Source organism: Piliocolobus tephrosceles, chromosome 5, assembly GCF_002776525.5.
Source record: "Piliocolobus tephrosceles isolate RC106 chromosome 5, ASM277652v3, whole genome shotgun sequence".
NCBI classification, from domain to species: Eukaryota; Metazoa; Chordata; class Mammalia; order Primates; family Cercopithecidae; genus Piliocolobus; species Piliocolobus tephrosceles.
In genome coordinates, this window is record NC_045438.1 from 29,757,100 (window position 1) to 29,779,054 (window position 21,955).

The window sequence follows — 21,955 nt, forward strand, 5'->3', positions numbered from 1 at the left end:
AAAAAAAAAAAAAAAAAAAAAAAAGATGCTCAAGATGCTTAACCACCCCCCCCCTTTTTTTTTGAGACAAGAGTCTCACTCTGTTGCCCAGGCTGAAGTGCAGTGGCACAACCTCGGCTCACTGCAACCTCTGCCCCCTGGGTTCAAATGATTCTCCTGCCTCAGCCTCCCGAGTAGCTCAGATTATAGGCGCCCACCACCACGACCGGCTAATTGTATGTTTGGTAAAGATGGGGTCTCACCATGTTTGTCAGGTTGGTCTCGAACCCCTGACCTCACGTGATCTGCCTGCCTCAGCCTCCAGAGTGCTAGGATTACAGGCATGACCCACCGTGCCCAGCCTCATTAATTTTAATGGCAAAAACTGCAATTACTTTTGCACCAGCCTAATATGAGCTGTAGTACTGTTTTCATGGTTTTGAGTATCCTTCCCATGAGAGGATCATACTTGCCCACTTATTGTTATCAGCCTTGGCCATGAGACTTAATTGGCCAATGAAATGTGAGTTAAAGTAATATATACCACTTCCAAGCAGAAGATTCAAGAACTGTAGTGTGGTTTTGCTGTGTTTTCTTTTCCCTTTATCATGAAACCAGCATGTCCCAGGTAGAGGCTATTCTTTCAGTCTTGATCAGAAATAAAGACGATATGGAAAAAAGCCGTAACAAACCCACCAAGCACATGTAACATGAGCAAGAAATAAACCATTTTTATTAAAAGTCATGAAGATTGGAGGTTTTTTGGTTACTGCAACATAACCTAGTGAAAGCTGACAGTGATCAAACAAATGCAAGTTAAAATACTGACAAGCTATTTCACATACATTTGATTGGTCCAAATTAATAAGTCTGATAACAAGAATCACTGATGACAATGTGGCAAAATCAAACTTAATGGTTGCTGGTTGAAATGTAAATTGTAAATTTTATCAATTTCATTTATTACTTTGGCAATATCTGGGGAAACTGAAGAAGTAAAACTGGATTCCATCAATCTAACAATTCCACCACTAGGTATCTACCCTGAAGAAACTCTTACACAAGGAAACATGTCTTAAAATGTTCACTGAAGAACTGTTTCTTATAATATACAAAGAAACTGTGACTTAGGAAGGGAATAAACTAGTTTAGTCAAAGAAATACGATACAATAGTTTAAATGAATAGATTTATATATCACAAAAAGATACATGCAGGACAAGAAGGAAAAGATGAGAATGAGACTTTGGCAATGTATTTAATATTCTATTTTGTTAAAGATCTAAAACACTGTAATCCCAGCACTTGGGAGGCCAAGGCAGGCGGATCACGAGGTCAGGAGATAGAGACCATCCTGGTCAACATGGTGGAACCTTGTCTCGACTAAAAATACAAAAACTAGCTGGGTGTAGTGGCTCATGCCTGTAATCCTAGCTACTCAAGAGGCTGAGGCAGGAGAATCGCTTGAATGAGAAAGTCAGAGGCTGCAGTGAGCTGAGATCGCGCCACTGCACTCCGGCCTGGCCAAATAGTAAGACTCCATCTCAAAAAAAAAAAAAAAAAACAGGCCGGGCGCGGTGGCTCAAGCCTGTAATCCCAGCATTTTGGGAGGCGGAGACGGGCGGATCACAAGGTCAGAAGATCGAGACCATCCTGGCTAACACAGTGAAACCCCTTCTCTACTAAAAAAATACAAAAAACTAGCCGGACGAGGTGGCGGGCGCCTGTAGTCCCAGATACTCGGGAGGCTGAGGCAGGAGAATGGCGTGAACCCGGGAGGCGGAGCTTGCAGTGAGCTGAGATCCGGCCATTGCACTCCAGCCTGGGCGACAGAGCAAGACTCCGTCTCAAAAAAAAAAAAAACTAAAACAAATGGCAAAATGGTAACAACTGATTGAAATTTTTGTGCTGTACACAACTGTCTCCTCTATTATTTTTATATTTTTGTAGTTTTTTTAAACATTTTATGATTTTTTTAAAAAGATAGGGAACAAAGATAGACTTAAACCATAAAGTATGTTGGTCAGTCTTGTGGTTTAGTGATATAAAGAACTTTAGAAATGAAAAGGCATTCTAGATGATCTAAGCAATCCTATATTCTATAGATGAAGAAACTGAGGTCTACAGAGGTTGAGTAAATGACTCAAGGTTCATAACATCAAGTTGGTTCTCAAAAATCTACATCCCCTAATTTCTAGGATAGGTAGGAAAGACAAGGGACATGCAATCAAATATAATGTAATTGAGTCAAGTTCAGAAAACCATTCTGTCCCTTTCTTTATGGTCTCCCACTCCTATCCCTAAGACTTCTCCTCTCTCCCTGGGATAGAGAGGGAGTCTCAGGAAAGGACAAAGGGAAGTGTTAAAAAGAGCAGAAGAAAAGAAAGCTTTAAGGACTGCCATGGTCTCAATGCATCCCTCCACAATTCACGCTGAAACCTAATCCCTATGGTGGTGGCATTAAGAGGTGGTGTCTTTAGGAAGTGACTTAATCACTCTGCCTTCGTGAATGGGATTAGTGCTCTTGTAACTGAGGCTGAAGGGAGCTGCCTTGTCCTTCCGTCATGTGAGGACGCAGCACTCGCCCTATCCACCATGTAAAGATCCAGAAAGGAGGGGCCACCCTGGAAGCAGAGAGCAAGCCCCTCACCAGACACCGAATTTTCTGGTGTACTGATCTGGGACTTCCCAGCCTCCAGAGCTGTGGGCAATAAATGCATGTTGTTTTTAAATTACCCAGTTGAACGTATTTTGTTACAACAGCAAAAACTAAGATAAGGATTTTTAATCCTCTTTTGCTACTCGTTTTCTTTAAACAATTGAAATCAGAAAAATTATAACTAAAATGAGTAAAATAAAATTATAGGTAACTAATACAAAGAGCAAGAATCAAGAATTATTCATATTAGTATCCTCAGCACTTTGCAATATAATACACATTCAAATATATAATAAACTACTATCCAACTAGATAGACCTAAGTGTCTTTACGAAGCTGAATGCTTTCATTGTTATTGCAGTGTAACTTCTCTTTTTAATAAGAATGCAACAAATTAGGGGGAAATGTGTCTAATATTTAATAGATGAGAACACAAAAGAAACAGGCAAGATAGGTCCCACATGTACCAGACCAAACAGCATAGTTACTTCTGTGGTCAGGTTCGTGAGCTCAGGGGGTGGAATCCTTGTTCAACCTCTAACCAGCTGTGAAACTTTGGGCAAGGAATTTAACTTCTCTAAGCCTTAAGTTCCCCATTGTAACATGTTAACACTGAAAATGGCAATGATAATATCTACCTTTATTGATTCTTAATCAACAAAACAAGATAATCCATTAAACAAGATAATCCATTCAAAGCACTTCACACAGTTCCTCAGTAAACATTAGCTATTAGTATATGTTACGTCAATAATTTGTGGAAAGCAACAAACTCTTCTGATATAAAATTATAAGGTACTAGATGCATTAAAAGATTAAACTGACTTCTGTCAGCACCAGCACTAATGAACTGTATGCTTTGCAAATCACAGGTGTTTTTTAATTAAATGAAATTAAATAAATTAGATGTTAAGCCAGTATCTGTCTCAGGATAAAACACTTGGGGCTAAGTTTGCTGCTGAAACTTCTTTATTCCAAAATGTCAGCCTAGTGCTATCATTTTTCCTCAAGAAAAACATCTTCTAGCCAAAAGCAATATTCCAAATATTTAACACCCATTCAGAATACACACCAACCAGTAAACATGACTAGTGCAGACTGGCAGAAGAACATCCCTGCTTATCCTAAGGTCATGAAATATTGTTTGTGACAGAAATGACCCACTTCAATGTATTTTTTTTTAGTACAAAACTGGAATAAACTGGCTTATAGGAACTTAGTAAAACATAAAAATCTATTCATTATGCCAAGCCACAATCCACACATCAAGCTAGCTCTCACTCAGCTCCCTATCTCACCTCCAGGTCACAGCTGTATTCGGTGCCATCTAAGAGGGTCACTTTACACTGGACAGTTTTGGTCTTCTTAGCGACTTTTTGAAATGCCTTCTCTGCTTTCAGTTCATTGGTCTGCACTTCCTTGGTCTCCCTCTTTGCTGCTTCTACTTCAAATTTGTCTTCCTGTGTTTCCTTTACCTTCTCTTCTCTCTCCTTACTTACTAATTCAGTAGGCTGTTGAGGAAAAAAAATTAAATTGATACTATAGTCAACCAACTTGCAGATGACAACATATTAGAAGGAAAATGTTTCATAAGAATTAGGATCGTTACTTTAAAGACTGTAACTCTCAGATTTTTAAAGACTTGAAAATTCCAATAGAAAGGATATTTCCCCTCATCCTCTTTTCATGGTCAAAATTCTCATTTTGCCAAGTTGGTTATCTGGCATTAAATGAATCAAAGAAACTACATCCCAGCAACTACAATTTAAGTATCATCTCAAATAATAACATTTCCAATTAAAATCTTATACCATGGCAAAACCTAGGCTTTGTTAGGCAACCAAAATGCGCACACACAAATCTACTACTTACTGTCCAGTGAAAACTGAAAAGAGGCATAAAAGAGCATTCTGTTTAAAAAAGAGATGGCAGGGCTCAGAGTATCTATCTCACCTTAACAGGTTACAGACATGAATTTTTTAGCAATGTGCATATATAGTGGAGTTTTTTTCAGGGAGTAACAGGGAAAGGCTATGGTAGACCAATCTAAGACCCATTCCTTATACATTAAGCCAAAGCAGTATCTCAGTACAAGAAATCTGGAAATGATCCAAAACAAACCCTTTTTGTTATATGGTTACGCTATCAGGTTTTCATTTCCAGGCAATTATTCCCAAACATACCTGCGTCTCCACTTTGCTCACTGAGGGTTTTTCTTCCTTGACTTCAACCTTAATCTCTTGTTGTTTCTTCTGAGCCATTTCTTCAGCATCACCCTTATCCTGTCTCTGTTCTTCCGGAAGGGGTTCCTCTTTATCTAAGACCTGTTCTTCAACAACAGCTTGGGTGGGCTCTTTTTTATCTCCTCCATCTTTGGCCACTACTAAGGTATACGACTTTTGCTTCTTAAGCCATGGCGGTAAAAACCGAGAAATACCCCTGCTCTCAGATGTTTCCTTCTCTCTCTTCTGGCGGCGTAGACTACTTTGGCTTTCAGCTGCAGGAGCTGGCTGGGAACCTTTTTCCTCCTCTAGATCGGATGACTGATTCTGCTGATTTTCTGCTACTTCTTTAGGCTTTTCCTTGGTTGCATCTGTTCCTAACTGGCCAGAGTCCTTCTTCACTTCAGACGCAGAGCCTACTTCAGTAGTCATGGTCACAGCTTATGCTGTAATCGAAACAAAAATCACAAAATGTCATTTTGTAAGTTCTCTCAAATTTAGTTTGGTTGCAAGGGGCATGATAAGGAAAGATGGGAAAGGGAGTAACAGATAACTGGGAGAAAGCACATCAAGAAAGAAGACTGAAAAGCATAAGACAAAATGGAGACTGCTGCTCTAACTTTTAGAATTCTCTATCAGAATCACAGACCCAAAACTAGCATCACAATAGAACTCTGTGTGTTCTAAGTTCTATATAGTTATAAAATCATCAAGAACTCCAGAAACAGGGATTGCTTTTATTTGCTTTCAACTTGTCATAAACAATAATTGATTTTTAAAATCCAATTTTTTTAAGAAAAAGTACTTTTATCTGTACTTGGTATTCTTTATTCTGTAACATGAAAATGTTATCAATAGTGCTAGTAAGCAATGAGATACATTTCACTACAATTTCATACATTAAACTCAAAATCTATCAAAGTGCTAGGTATTAGAAAAACCAATTTTAAGTGTATGGTGTGTAACAGCAAGAAGTAAAATCTGGAACAAAAACATTATTCTGTGTTCCAATATTAAATCCCGTAATTCACCATCAATGTTCCAATGCAAAAGTTAAATCTTCTGGAAAAGGTACTCAAATTCTAATCAAAACCCCAAACCTCCATCCTACCCAACCATAATCACACTTTTCTTTGTATATATAAGAAAAATATCTAAGGGCGATAATCCATACCAAATGAAGACATTATGAGGTGGAAAAAATGCATCCAACGATTGCTCTTATCATAACTCAATTAGAACAAAATTTAAACTAATTCTGAAAATAACTAAATTTTACATAAGCAAAGAGGGACTTTTAAAGTGTTGCAGCATGCTGACATAAAGGACAACAGGCAGGGCCTGCAGAGACAGCTGATCACATTCACTCTCCCCTCCCTTGCCAATAATAAGTGCCCAGAGTCCTGGTACCCTGGACAACGAGCAGTGTCCCAGCTATCTTCAAAGGTGGTAAAAACTTAGAGACGGACATGGTGTATTCCAGTAGTCCCAGCTACTTGGGAGTCTGAGGCAAGAAACATGCTTGAGCCCAGGAATCTGAGGCCAGCCTGAGAAACAGAGTGAGATCCCATCTCTTAAAAATTTTTTTCTTAACTTTTTAAGTGGTACAAATTTGAATAAGTCAAAAAAAAGTACACTTGTTTTAAAGTTTTATTAAGACATAATTCATGTACCATAAATTTCACCCTCTTAAAGTATACAGTTAGTGATTTTGAGTATACTCACAAGGTTGTGCAACCATCATCACTAATTCTAGAGCATTTTCATCACTCCAGAAAGAAATCCTGTGCCCATTAGTAGTCACTCTGCATTCCCCCTCACCCCCTGGCAACCTTATGAATATATCCAAAACCACCCACTTTAAAAGGGTGAATTTTGTGATATGTAAATTTTCTCAATAAAAATAACTTTAAAATGTTTTTCACATCTAAAACGCAACCACAAAAATAGTCAAGTCAATTCGCCTATATTTAATGGCTTCTACAATGTGGTAAGTCATAGGCACATGAATAAAGACAACCTTTGAGGAGCTAAGGGAGTGAGGGCTACAAATAAGCATACATAAGTCAATAGCACGTTGCCCAAAAAGCACAGGACTAGGCCAGGTGTGGTGGCTCATGCCTGTAATCTCAGCACTTTGGGAGGCTGAGGAGGGTGGACCACTTGAGGTCAGGAGTTCGAGACCATCCTGGCCCAAACACGGCAAAACCCCATCTCTACTAAAAATACAAAAATTAGCCGAGCCTGGTGGTACGTCTCTGTAATCCCAGCTACTTGGTAGACTGAGGCAGGAGAATTGCTTGAACCCAGGAGGCAGAGGTTGCAGTGAGCCAAGATTGTGTCATTGCACTCCAGCCTAGGCAACAGAGCGAGACCCTGTCTCAAAACAACAACAATAACAACAAGAAGCAAAGGACTTAACCCACCACGTTAGGAGAAGAAAAGGGTCACCAGGCAGGCGTTTCTGCAGAAGTTGACATTTGAGTTTATTTTTTTAAATGGGTACTCATTATTCAGACAAAATGGCCAGAATGGAAGGTATGTGTCAGGCATAGGGAGTTGTGTGGAAACATGAGAACATTCCTCATAAAAAAGGAAACCACAGGCATAGAACAATAATCCACTGTACAAGTGAAGTGGGGGCTTATGAGTGAAGATAGGACGGGCGGAAGCTGAACTGGTAATAATGAAGTAAGAAAAGAAGGCAGAAGCCAAAACATAAAAGATTTTGTGTTATTTTAAAGGCAATGCGGGGGTTATTTGAAAAGCAATGAGAAGTTACATAAGTACTTGAAGTAGAGGAGAAATGTAATAAGATTCTCATTTCACTTAGCCCAACTTGGCTGTAAAGTACAGGATGAAAGAAAAAACTGAAGCAGAAAGACATCCAGGAGATTGGGCTGATCCGATCTCTGGTTGATCCAGACCTGAGAAGACGATGGTCTCTACTACAGCAGAAACAGTAGGGTAAAGGACAAGATATCAATCTAAAGGTAAAGAAGTAGAGTGGATATGACTTGATATCCAGGCTGAATATAGAAAGTCAAAGAGAGGAAAGAGTCAACGAAAAGGCCCAGGTCATGGAAGACTAGGGTGATGGTAGAACCATTCATGGAAATGGGGAACACCTGTAAAGTGGGTCTGGCTGACACATATAATTCAATTTTGAATTCACTGTGATTGAGAAGTTGTGGAGATGTCTAGATGATCCCAAGACAAGCAGGTTTTGATTGGAGACTAGATACACACTACAGATAGGGTCTGGAAGTTGTCAGTATATGGGTGATAGCAGGGGATACATCACCTAGAGAAAAAAGGTAGCTTGAACTTAGAGGATCCTTAAAAGAGCTCTTATCACCATCAACATGTAAGGTCAGGCAGAAGAAAACGCATGAGGGCCAGGAGAAAAACAGCGAGGCAGGGAGATCGGGGGACAGTAATATCCTTGACAGCAATGCTATGTAAGAGGGAATCGTTAACTACCCTACCTACATATTCTATGCCGCTTCTCATTCTCAGGCATTTGAAATTCAAAAGTATATCTTCCAACAAGACCCGAGGACAGGTAAACTGGCTCCATATTGCACAGAAAACCTTTTTTCCTTCTTTAACGTACCATTTCCCATGTACCATTTAAGTTGACAGTATTATTTACTTTAATTATGAAATAACCAAAGTGTATTTCTAGTATATACTCTCTAGCTACATTCTGAGAGCTGAATAAATGTCCTGGTAAAATTAAAACCAAAATGCCCCATACTTGTCTAAGCTAACCAAGATAAATTGGCAGCTCTCTAATTACTTTGGCTGTGACAAACAGTCTGGGAACCAATCAGCTAAGGCTGCTTTTTGGCCAAAATATTTTAGAAACAGTGAAATATAAAATTTGAGTTTCCACTATTATGTTAAAAGCATTAATAGTTGTTCATATTTTAATCATAAGGGTCACTACTCACTGTTTACTGTATGACACAGTACCCATAATCTGTTTCTCAAAATATTCTACAAAGTATGTATTATCCCTATTTTACAAATAATAAACAGAAGTCACTTATCCAAGGCCACTAATGGAGAACCACCCAGCTGTGTATACCTTCCCTCACACACACTTCACAATGCAATCACAGTTCCATTATGTGTGAATGACCTACTCAACCACAGAGTCCTTGGCCTAGTACTCAAAGAAGGTTCCTGCCAGTTAGTGAAAATGACTATAAAATAACAAAAATGTATTCTCGGATTTATTCAGAATACTCTCTCTTAAAAGTAAGAAATTTATAGATGAATTTCAATCACAAAGAAAATCCCATTTGAACGTTATTGCTTGACCACGTAATCATAACTGAGCCGGTCAACAGAAACTGAAGACAAAGTACAAATACAGACACGAAGAGCACGGACAAAACCATATGGTTAAGCCTCACAAAGTCATCTTCAATCATCACTGTATTCACAACATCTATAAGGGTTAAGAGCCTCAAAAGTGATGATCATTGTCACCCATCCAAATGGAAGTTACAAGACAGAAAACAATGGAAAAGACTAATTGGATCATTACTCAACATATTCTTGAAACAGTTTCAAGAGTTCAACAGAGCTCAAAACAAAACACTACCTTCTTTGTTGATAAAATGGTTTCTTGAACAAATTACCACCATCAAGAAAACATGATTACAGTACATCCACTCACCCTAATTATCATGCCTACAACCCTGAGTTTCTTTCAGATGTGGATAAGCCTTTAAACTCTATCACCCATGAAAATGAGAACTCTTGCAGTGGAATGCTGACATTCCCACTAAAACGAAAGCTCCATGAGGGCTGGGATCTTTCTTTTATATACTGCTATGTTCCTAGCGTCTAGACTGGCACATAATAGGTACCTAATAAGTACTTACTAAATGAGTATTGTTCAGTCATCTAGTCTAATATCCTCGCTTTATTTTATCAACAACAAAACTGAGGATCAGAAAGACCAGGAGATTTGCCTGAGATGGTAAAGTCAGATGGGCAAGCCAAAACTGGAACTAAGGTTTCCCAAATTCTGGCAATGCTCATTGACTAATATTTAATTATAATTACCCAAAATCCATCATTAGTATAGTTATATAATACATTAAGTAATGATCTTTCTACTTATCATCAACCAAAAAGAACACTGCTGTGAACAGCCCGCCCATTAGACAAGCATGTGGTTTTGACACAATTACCATGTTGGCATGCTCCATCTGGGTTGATAAAAGTATTCGTTATTGTGACAGCTTCATGAGAAAAAGCATGCATCATTTAACATGCAACGAAGCAGAAAACCATCATCAACAGAGGATCAGTACTGGTTAGGTAAGGAGCTGTGTTACATAAACTCCATTCTTTTTTTTCCGATGTTTAAAAAAGGAGGTAAATTTTAACGTGCTTTCTCTATCGGTAGGCTGAACTGCCAACCATATAACACCATGCTACTTAAAACATTGGCCCTTAATCAGAATACTACAGCCAGCAAAGCAAAGCAGATACACAACCTCACAAACACACAAACAACTTCAAGCAAAGAGTTCACGCTAATTCTTGGGTTCAAATGTTTCCTTAAAACTTGAGGAAACTGGGACCTTATTATTAATAAAAACCCTGAGCAGGGAACAGGGTAGGTGCTGCTGCCAGCTGACTAGCTCCCATTCTCTGCTGAGATCACAAGCAATATGAGGGTCTTTGATTTCTACCAAGAGAGCTCAACCCATTTTTTTAAGGACCCAAGATTCACAAAATGGGAAGGAATGCATTTCCAAGCTTCAAAAATGGTAGCGAGAGGATGGAGGGAGGCTTTCATTTGAGCTTTGAGAAAACAACAAAACTTTGCAACAAATAACCATTGAGCTTTAAACATACTGGCAATGTATAGACAGTTCTAATCTGGCCATTTTCTACATCTGACAAAACTAGTTTACATCTGCTTGTGGGTAGAGGATATGTAGAGCATCCTGCTGATACCCACAATCAAGTGCTTGTCCGTTCACCTCCCCAAAGGGTCTACAGCTATTAAAAGAGAAGGTCTTTTAATACTGCACTATTTGATGCCATTAACACATCAAATGTGGGGAAAAAAAAAAAAAACACAAATATAGAAATGATTCAGCAGCCACCTAACTCTACCTGGGAAATAATGGAGTGATGCTTCTCAAATATATTCATCATTTAAAAGGAGAAGGGGAAAAGGCAAGAGAGGCGGGGGGGGGGGGGGGGGGGGGGGGGGGGGGGGGGAAGGGAGAGGAGGGGGGGGGAAAAGGGGAACAAGGAAGAAGAAATATCTGGAAGAAGAAGGAATAACAAAAACAAGAGAAGCAGAGTGCAAGTAAGTCCTTACCCTCATAGGTTTATGTTTCTTAAGCGTCAGATGGTCTAGAAAATACTATACTTCATATTCAAGTAAGTATAAATATATTCCAAAGGGACTATTTGTTAGTTCATATTATCTATATGGGGAGGATGAACAAGTAATCCAATGCTACTCACCCTAGTTACCTTTATAACCCGCTATATCACTTGTTTTTTATTTTTAAAGGGACAAGGGACCTATTAGAGAAACAGAGCTATTACTATAAAGATGTAAACTAATATCCAGTTTAAATTAAACCCACACATACAAAACATATGAACTACAATCTTCGCTAGTTCAAGTCTAGATGGGATCAGGTGACATTCAGAGCATATATTTCTTTCACTCTTTCTCCTTTTTAACAGAACCTAAATTTTGTTCCACTTCCCCCCTTCCACATGTGTTTCAACAGAGGCTAGCTCCGGATGGGCCTGAAGGGTAGCTTCTACTGGTCTAGGGCAATCGTGGTAGTCTCCCACCCCTTGCCAAGAAAATATGCACGAAGTCCACTGGTGGGCTTCTGGAAAAGGATCTCTCCCTCTAAAAAGAGCCACAGGAAGAGGAGGCCCCTTCTGCTATCTCTGAACATTTTATACATAACTCTGTTAAATGCTGTTGTCATCTTGAATCCACAGAGAAGAAAAAGCCTGGTGACACACTGTCACACAACAAAGGACACTAGCAAGAGAACCACGGAGAAGAGGACTCAATGAGCCTGGCTCAATGAGCCAGGGATTTCAGTGACTTGTACTCAAAAACATCTTGATATTGACTTCTGCATATTCTGAGGAGTGCATTAGAAAATAAGCATTAAGAAACTGAGAGTACATATAGATCTCGGGTCATTATTACTCCCACTTGCATTTTATGACCTTCATACCTAAGAGCTATGGTTGTCAAAGTATTCTATTTTTCCAAATGATGTTCAGTTTTTTAAAACCTAATACTTGAGTTAATATTAGTGAGATAAACCATTAATTCTTTATTCTAACAACTCTAAATAAGAATGAAACAAAAAAAATCTTACTTTATCAACATATGAGTCCCTTTCTTCATATGTTGGAGAGAGGGGTATATGAAAACTAAGGCATAATTTTCAATAACATCCAGCTGCAATAACAATCTTCTTTGTTGAAAGCAAGTCCCTACTGCTGTCATTAAGGATGGAGGCAAGAAAAAGACCCGTGCCAGGCAAAGCATTCTCCACCAGCAACTAAAGCAATCTTGGAAATAGATACAATTTCCTGAAGTTAAAGCTAAACAACCAGAGGCCATACATAAATCATGAAGGACTCTAATATTGGATATCTTTATTTACATAACCATTATGCATATAAACCTTGTAATACTGGCAATCCAACAACACACACTAGCAGAGATGACAGAGACATCCAGAACCCTGCTGAGTTCTCATCAATCAATTATGCACACTGAGTTGCATGGTCAGAAATTTTGGTGGACGGCATCTGCTCCAATTGCTTCTCTCAGGTAGAGACCCAATTCTGTGTAATAACCAAAGCTGAAGCTATATTCTTTCTTTTCTTTTGCTTTTTTGTTTCAGATGGAGTCTCTCTCTGTCGCCCAGGGCTGAAGTGCCATGGCATGTTATCAGCTCACTGCAATCTCCACCTGCTGGGTTCAAGCGATTCTCCTGCCTCAGCCGCCCGACTAGCTGGGATTACAGGTGCACACCACCATGCCTGGCTAATTTTTGTATTTTTAGTAGAGATGGGGTTTCACCATGTTGACCAGGCTGGTCTCAAACTCCTGACCTCAAGTGATCCACCTGCCTCAGCCTCCCAATGTGCTGGGATTACAGGCATGAGCCACCACGTCCAGCCTGAAGCTACATTCTTTCTGTGAGAAGTTACCAATGTCTGAATAAAATGGCCTGGTGGTTTGGAGATCAAGACTGGGAAATAAAACAGGATTAGAATTTCAGCTCTGCTTATTAGCCATGTAACCGCAGACAAGTTATTTTAGCCTTGCTGAGTTTCAGCTTCCTCATAAGCAAAAAGCAAAAAGCAAAAAAAAAAAAAAAAAAGGACAATAAAATGTACTCATTGGTTGATTCCAAGCATTAGATTAGATGCTATAATACATAAAGTGCCTGGCACACAATTAATTCATAATAAATGATCAGCCACTGTCATCACATAGAGATTCTGCCAAGAAAATAACTATATTTGTCCACTAAAAAAACAGTAATGGTAGTAATAACAGTAATCATAACATGAATAATCATGATAATATCAGCTATTTGTTAAACACTGCTCTAGAAACATTGCATGCAGCAACTCGAACCTTCTCAACCCTTTTAGGAAGGAACTGAAATTATTCTCATGTTACAGACGAAAAAGGTAAAAAGAGGATAGATGGGTTGGTCAAAGCCACATAACCAATAAAGAGAAGTGCCAGAATTCAAACACAGGCCGTCCAGCTCTAAAGACCTTGTCCAACACTGCCTTCAATCCCAAAACGACATCACTACTGTATAACTTGCACCTAGCATGATGCGTGACAGTGAATGATTTGCTGAAAAGCGAAATTGATAATTACCACTACGTTTTGGGGCTTTATAATCATTATCAGGATGTTCTAATGGAGCACCCCTCATGAATTTCAGTGACCATCAGGATGTGAGTGGGGTCAGTATCTTATCCTCTTCTTTCAAAACAAGTGTTTTTTGAGTACTCTCAAAGCATATGCACCAGGCCCCAGTAATACAGATGAAGGAATCCTGCTCTCAGTATAGTGGGAGACATAGGTAATAAGATTAGCATTCATAGGTCAAACAACTTGTAACCAATTCATAAATCGTGGTAATTCAGATTTAAAAATTACTACTAGCTTGAAAAGTAGCCACGATTTTCTTGTTATCTCTTCAGGAAATCACACAATGAATGGTCCTTCATAGGAAATGCTGGTTAAACACTCATACAAATAGTCATTACAGGCTTTTTAGAGAGGACTAATTCTCTTTCTCAATTTTATTTGGTCTCTATCTGAATTCAAGTAACCTGAATTAAAAAGTCCAATAAAACAAGCTTGGGTGTAAGTTGCCTCAACATCAAAAAAATAAAAAACAAATTTCATGTTTAAATTTTTGGCTAGGCCAATTTAAATCATTGGTCCAATGGTAGGCAAAGTGGCTAATGGATAAACAGAGTTACCAAAAAAAAAAAAAAAAAAGAAAGAAAGAAAGAAAGAAACACAAGTGGCACATAAACATATGAAGAGGTGCTTGTCACAACTTTAGTAGAAGAAATGAAACTAAAAATTCAGAATGGAGACATCCAAAAGTGTAATCATGCACTCACTGAGCAAGACTATGGGAACAAAGGCATTCTCAAACAACTGCTAGCAGAAGAATAAACTGGTATGGGCCCAGTGGAAGTCAATTTGCCAACAGCTTTCAAAATTCCAAATGTGTCCACACTACTGTTAGTAATCCTGCTTGTGGTAATGCAGGGGTGTCCAATCTTGTGGCTTCCCCGGGCCACACTGGAAAAAGAATGTCTTGGGCCACACATAAAATACACTAACAATAGCTGATGAGCTTAAAACAAACAAACAAACAAAAAATTGCAAAAATAAAATCCCATAATGCTCTAAGAAAGTTTACAAATTTGTGCTGGGCAGAATTCAAAGCTGTCCCGGGCCTCATGTGGCCTGCAGGCCACAGGTTGGACAAGCTTGTGGTAAAGTATCCTACAGACGTATTTGTGCATATGTAAAATAATTATGTAAAGGTGACTCGCTACAACACTGTAAAAGCTAAGGATCCATGTCCATCAACAGGGGGCATTATACCACATTCATACAACAGAATGCTATGCAACTATAAAGAGAAAAGATGAGAAAGGCTACCACCCCAGTTGGGAAAATAACTCCAATTATTAAGTACATTGTTAAGTACGAACAGCAAGATTCAGATGGTATAAGTGATAGGTCACTTTATAAGGATAGGATACCTTATACAGACAGTACACCTTATAGGTTGAAAGCAAAGCATGTGGGAGATACACATACAAAGGATGTGAATATAGACACACACACACATTTTCCTTTAAATGAGTAAAGAAACTAGGGAAGGATGCAAGAGAGTAACAATAGTGATTACGCGGAATGGAGGATGGTGCTGGGTAGATGACTGCCGAGGTACAGATATGGGAGACAATGTTTTTACTGAACAGAAGTTTTCATAAACTTAAGCACTTAAGTATTTTACTAGGAGAATAATATTTATGCATTAAGTGAACCCAGCTTGGTTAGCCAGCTTCCTTGGAGACAACACATGTATGACTCCCACAAGCCACAATGCCACTTTGCCCTGTCACACAGCTCTAGCCACACAAATGAACGTCGATTCCACCTGAGCAGTAGCATTAAGATGGCCTAAGTTTTGGATTTCCTAGTGTATGAAGGTTAAGACTGTTTCTGCATCCTCAAAAAATCTGATTTCTGCCAGCCTCCACTTCAGTATATTTCACAAACCCACCACTTACCCCATCTAGATTGTTCCCCTAAGTGGTATAAGCTCAACACCCAAGCTTTTAGTGCAGCAACATTTTTTTAAAGAAGTGTATCAGTTCTTCATTTAAAAAAATTCAGTTGTCCCTCAGTATCTATGGGGGATTGGTCCACAGATAACCAAATCCACACATACTCAAGTCCCGCTGTCAGCCTTGCTGAACCTGTGGACAAGGAAACGTCAGCCCTCTGTATCTGAGTTTAGCACCCTGTGAACAGTTATTTTCAACCTGAATTTGGTTGCAGATACAGAAGTTGCCTATATACAGGGCTGATTAGACTTACTGAAAAAACTCACACATAAGCAGACCTATGCGGTGCAGGCTCGTGTTGTTCAAGAGTCAATTACAGTTCCTGAGAAAACAGGAACTTGTTTTATGCTTGTTTTTTAACCTTTTTTCCTCAGTGTGGACTTGAAACAAACAAGTGTCTTTTGCTAACAATAATATTGGTGCATATGCAGGCAGCATAAAAAGATTATTCGTATTATCTGCTGGAGGGTTGGGAACAGGGCACTTAGAGTTCTCTGAAAGTTGGGGACTTTTTTTTAAAGGCAGAATAAACAGAATGGGAAGAGTCCTATTAAATGTCTAAGCTGGTCATACATAAACATTCCCCAATCTCTTTCAGCAGCTTCCTCCTCACAGGGAAAAGCAGGAATAAAATTGGCCTGACAGCACAAGCTTGTCATCAAGTTTCCTGTCCACACCTCTTCCCTGCCCATCTGCTACTATATTCACATGAAGAGGGTAAAACTTTTGTGCAGATAAACAACTACATGTTCCTAGCACAGTGCTTGCATCCGGTGGCTTCCTGATAAATATCTTTTGTGATGTTCCTAACATTTAGGGAACATTTATTTGGGCCACCCCCCTATAATGAATGTTCTATAGAAAAAAAAATGCTAACGTGCAGTTTATTCCAGTGACATCATAACCACGCTCAAACCAGAGCAGGGCCGATACCAACAGACTCCCATGATCATGACAGATGCCAGCGAGTCTATTTTTCCTAAGCTTACCCCACAACTATCTTATGCATAAAATGGCTCCCCAGCCCCATCATAAAACTCGTGCCCACTTGGTATCCAACAGTAATCAACAACCAGTCTAACACTATTTCTGTGTGAGTCAAACTCTAAAAAATAACAGTAGTGGTTCAGGAGGCATTTCCCAAATAAGCAAACGACAAATCCACCAAGGTTAACTGCACAGGATAAACGCACAGGCTGCAGACGCTGCATTTTAATAGGTCATAAGACAAAAGCTTGTCAAAGTCAATCAACTCCCCCACACTATGACAAGTCCACCAAGCTGGAGCCTACACTGATCTCACACTTTCAAATCCTCTTCTCTATAAGCTTTGGAATGCTGTAGTCAACAGGCATAAATACCTAAACCTCATGAAAAACATAATTCACTTCTTAAGTTTTGGCCTTTAGTTCTTCTGTCATTTTAAGTAGTTAAAGAAGTACTAAAGAGTTCTACCAATACATAGCATACATGCTAAAAACTAAGACTATAGACTGAATGACTTTTCTAGCTTAAGCAAGCATATCCAAATGCTGACCCCAGTCCACCGGCTGATCAGCAGAAGGTGCCAGAGAGTATCCAAATTATGGACCCTCCAAGCCTGGCGTGATAAGAGCAACTTTCCCTGGGCGGGAAAAGCTGTAACTACAATGGAATTACAGACATGCCATCTGGAGTACTATAAAACCTTTTTTTTTCCCCCCCCCTTAAAGTAAGTATTTCTACTCTGAGGATTCAGTTAGTTCAGAACTACTTAGTGAGAACTTCAAATAATTATTTTTAGGTGGTGGTGGCTAGGGTAAGTTTTTACTTCAGTGAAATGTATTTGTTTTCTTAGAGGTAAAATTCTCAAAGTCCAACATTTGCAAAAGTGATTTGGTAGAGAATCACGCTGGAGAATAGGTCAGGCATTCAATGTCTGGAGTCCACCAAAAAATGCAAGCAAAACCAACGTCAAAGTTAAAAATTTACCTTTCCACTGTAACTTGCCTTGTGATCCTGCTATGACACTAAACTATAGATCATCAATATATCATATCATCTGTACAGCAACACTACAAAGTAGATGTGGGGGACAACTGACTGTCCAGGTCATCAGCATCACCTCAACAGTTATCATTTATTCAGCTCCCACACCCACGATGCAAATAATTTGAAGAGACAAATCTTCCTTGTGACAAAAAAAAAGAAAAACTTAAACTTCCCAAGTACAGGTGCACCCCCCCCAAAATACCACAAACACCTCAGTGATATAGAGCATCCCTTACAGTGTCAACAATAAAAAAGGAATCGCAGAGGTGATCGCTAATTATAGTGGCCCTGCTTTTCATTTTGTCAGGAAGTCTCAATGAAGCAAGAATCTTTTTGAAGACTGCTAGACTGTTAGATTACATAAAGAAAATGCAAGAAGATTTTTTCCCAAGTCTGGATGTCAGAATCTGGGCAATATACATTTTCACATGTATTCAATATGACAACCAATTAAATATTCAGTAATAAAAGAAGATGTTGATACCTATTCTTATTCGATCAATATTTACTTAGGGTGTGACAACATCAAACCAATAACCAGACCTTGGTAACTGTTAAATGGCTACTAATCTGCAGACGCTAAAAACTGTGAACTCAAATCTCTGATACCTACAGTACAGCTTCCTTTAATCAAACAAGTTAGGGTGAAAATGAAGCACTTTAGAAGTAAATTGAAAGTTATAATTCTTTAAGATGCTAAAAAGAAAATAACTGAACACAATTAACCTTACATAGTCCTCACTGTGCTTCCGGAAATAATATAGTACTAATTTTGTACAGTATTATGTCATACCACTGAAAAAATTGTGAAACAACCAGACAAGCATGTAAAAGCAACCAACTAGCTTCATTATTCTCACAGGTCAAACCTGAAAAAGCTATCATGTTAAAGATAGCCTGACAAAAGTCAACATTTGCCTAGAAAAATGCAAACAAGACATCTAAAACTAAACTCGGCCCACTAGAAAAATGTATTTTTCATAGGGCTTAGTTCAAATATCACAACATATTCCCTTGTGAAACAGTGTACGTACTCAGATTCCATCTACTCTGTATATTAGTATTTTCCTAATTTTCAGTCCCCTGACTAGTCACACTTTCAATAGCAAACTTCCTCCACAAGCAGAAACAAACAAGCATGTATCACAAAACCCAACCACTGCAACAAAAACGTCCTAATAATCTCCCCCCTTGAAATACATACGCAGCTTTTAAGCACATCAAGCCCGCTGTCTGCTATTTCCTGTCATTGGAAAACTGTGGAAAGCTGATGGAAATCCAGCGTCCAAAAGCTTAATGAGCAAGACTGGCCCCACCCAAGCCAGACCCTGCTGGAGAGGGACATGCTCAGTAGAGAAGCCCAGTTTGGTTCCAAGTCCCTTCATTCCTCAGCTAGAAAATGCACATGGGTCAAAGAAAAAAGTCAGCTTCCTGCTGCCTGTTCTATCCCCTACATGAAGACCCCTTCAGCATAGAAACCAGTTTTAATGACACAACTGTAATTCTATAATTTTTATAAAATTTTTCTATCCTGAGTTTTTTTTCTCATTTAGTTTTTGTGGTTATGATTTTTGCTTTGCTTCGGGTCTCCATCCTGCAACTTTGTTTTTATTTTTGTCATTTTAATTCATCCTAGAATAGACACCAAAAGTATATGTACACAACATAAAGTGGTCCCCCTTATCCTCGGGGAAAGATGCCCAGTGGATGCCTGAAACCATGAGAGTACCAAACCTGACTCATCAATTGGAACGTGTTTCTTCTTCTGTTCATGTCTTCCACCCACAAATTTAATGCCTTGTACTTTTTAAATTTTCTTACTTATTTTTAGAGACAGGGTCTCACCCTGTCACCCAGGCTGGAGTGCAATGGCACACTCATGGCTCACTGCAGCCTTGACCTCCTGGACTCAAACAATCCTCCCACCCCAGCCTCTCAAGTAGCTGGGACCAGAGGCACACACTGCCATGCCTAGCTAATTTTTTTACGTTTTTGTAGAGACAGAGTCTCACTATGTTATAGCCGAGGCTGATCTCAAACTCCAGGACTCAAGTGATCATCCTGCCTTGGCCTCCCAAAATGCTGGGATTACAGGCGTGAGCCACTGCGTCTGGCCACCCTCTTACACCCTAACTAAGCGCTTACGCACTGTGGCCGTAACTTTTGCAGTCTGAAGTGCGACAGCCAAACTAGCACAAATTTTTTTTTCTTTTTTCACAATTTCACAGGTTGAAGATTGGGTTCTTCCCATAGATCTTAGCAACCTTAGCATATACGATTTTTTTCTTTTTCCTTAAGAACTTTCCCCTTTTCGCATAATGGAAGCAGCAGATGGCTTCTCTTTGGCATATTGAAATTGCCACCATCACTATTCTTGTGCTTTTATTGAGTAGAATAAGGGTGATTTGAACACAAGCACTGTGATATTACGATAGTCAATCTGATCAAGCCAGCTACTAAGTAACTGACAGGTGGTTGCTTCTACAGCATGGAGCCACTGGGCAAATGCATAATTCACATCCCGCACAGGATGGGGCAGAGAGTGTGATATTTCATCATGCTACTAAAAATGGTGTGCAACTGAAAACTTATGAATTGCTTGTTTCTAGAATTTTCCATGCAATATGTTTAGACCACAGATGACTGCAGGTAACTGCACTGCAGAAAGCAAAACTATGAAAAAGGGGAGGTCTATTGTACAGTTTAATCATCTTTATCTATAAATTACTATAGACAAATTTTCAGATACAGAAAAACTGTGCAAATACATCATCCATATTTCAACATTAAAAAATATTCATTTCAACTCATTTATACAAGAATGTCTATTCATTCACACTGTACATAAAAATGGACGTACATTTTAACCCAGATAGTATAGGTACCGTGATATAGTTATAAAGCTATTAAATCCTTGTTTCATATTTCAATCCTAAATTGAGAAATTACTAAAAATGGCCAGGCGCAGTAGCTCATGCCTGTAACACCAGAACTTTGGGAGGCTGAGGTAGACAAATCACTTGAGGTCAGGAGTTCTAGACCAGCCTGGCCAACATGGCGAAACTCTATCTCTACTAAAAACACAGTAATTGGCTGGGTGTCATAGCGCATGCCTGTGGTCCCAGCTACTCAGGAGGCTGAGGCAGGAGAATTGCTTGAACTCAGGAGGCGGAGGTTGCAGTGAGCCAGGATTGTGCCATTGCACTCCAGGCTGGGCAAAAACAAGACTCCGTCTCAAAAAAAATTAAATAAATAAATAAATAAAAAGAGAAATGACTAAAAATAAGATAATACTATATCCACCTATCATATGACTAAAGAAACATGGAAGCAATGAAAATGTAAAGTCACTAAAGGAAAATGCATCAATCCTAAGATTCAGGTCAGAGCAATCTGAGAAAAAACTAATGTTTCTTAACTCTACAGTACCAACCCCCCTTTACATTTCCACAATTTAAATTCTGGGGTTTTTTTCCCCAACACACATATTTGCATTGACAATTCATGACTGAGACTAGAAGTGCACTTGTGCATTTTTACAACTTTACCCAGTTACTGTGTTACACTCCTACTACTACAGAGCAGTAATAATCTGTTCACATTCACCTACAGCAAAGTCTTTAATGGGTCTCTTGTAAATCACAAAGAAAATGCTTCAGATATTTATTAATAAACAAGATGTCACCAGTACCAACTAGCAGAAAAAGTAAGGTTTGCGGCCAGGTGTGGTGGTTCACGCCTGTAATCCTACCACTTTGTGAGGCCAAGGTGGGCAGATCACGAGGTCAGAGGTTTGAGCCCAGCCTGGCCAACATGGTGAAACCCCGTCTCTACTAAAGATACAAAAAAAAAAAAAATAGCCGGGCATGGTGGCGCGTGCCTGTAATCCCAGCTACTCGGGAGTCTGAGGCAGAAGAATCACTTGAACCTGGGAGGCGGAGGTTGCAGTGAGCCAAGATCACGCCATTGCACTCCAGCCTGAGCGACTCCATTTCCAAAAAAAAAAAAAAATTTTTGAAAAACTAAGATTTGCTTAATAGGAAGACTTGATGAAAGTCTTCCTTTTTCTTCTTCATTTTTTCACTTTTTAAAAAAATTTTATTTTGGTAAAAGTTTCCACGGCACCTCTG

The 21,955-nt window shown here is 39.1% G+C and overlaps 1 protein-coding gene across 8 annotated transcripts in view; it reads right to left on the minus strand.

Moving 5' to 3' along the window:
- EPB41L2 (erythrocyte membrane protein band 4.1 like 2) overlaps positions 1–21,955 on the minus strand; it is a 226,252-nt gene that overhangs the window by 113,154 nt on the left and 91,143 nt on the right. For all 8 annotated transcript variants that reach the window (XM_023230628.1, XM_023230626.1, XM_023230624.1 and 5 more), the window contains exons 2-3: positions 4,821–5,305; positions 3,936–4,148 (exon numbers count right to left, since the gene is read on the minus strand). In XM_023230628.1, the coding sequence (XP_023086396.1) occupies positions 3,936–4,148; positions 4,821–5,291 (684 nt within the window). In that variant the 5' untranslated portion in view covers positions 5,292–5,305. The remainder of the gene's footprint in view (positions 1–3,935; positions 4,149–4,820; positions 5,306–21,955) is intronic.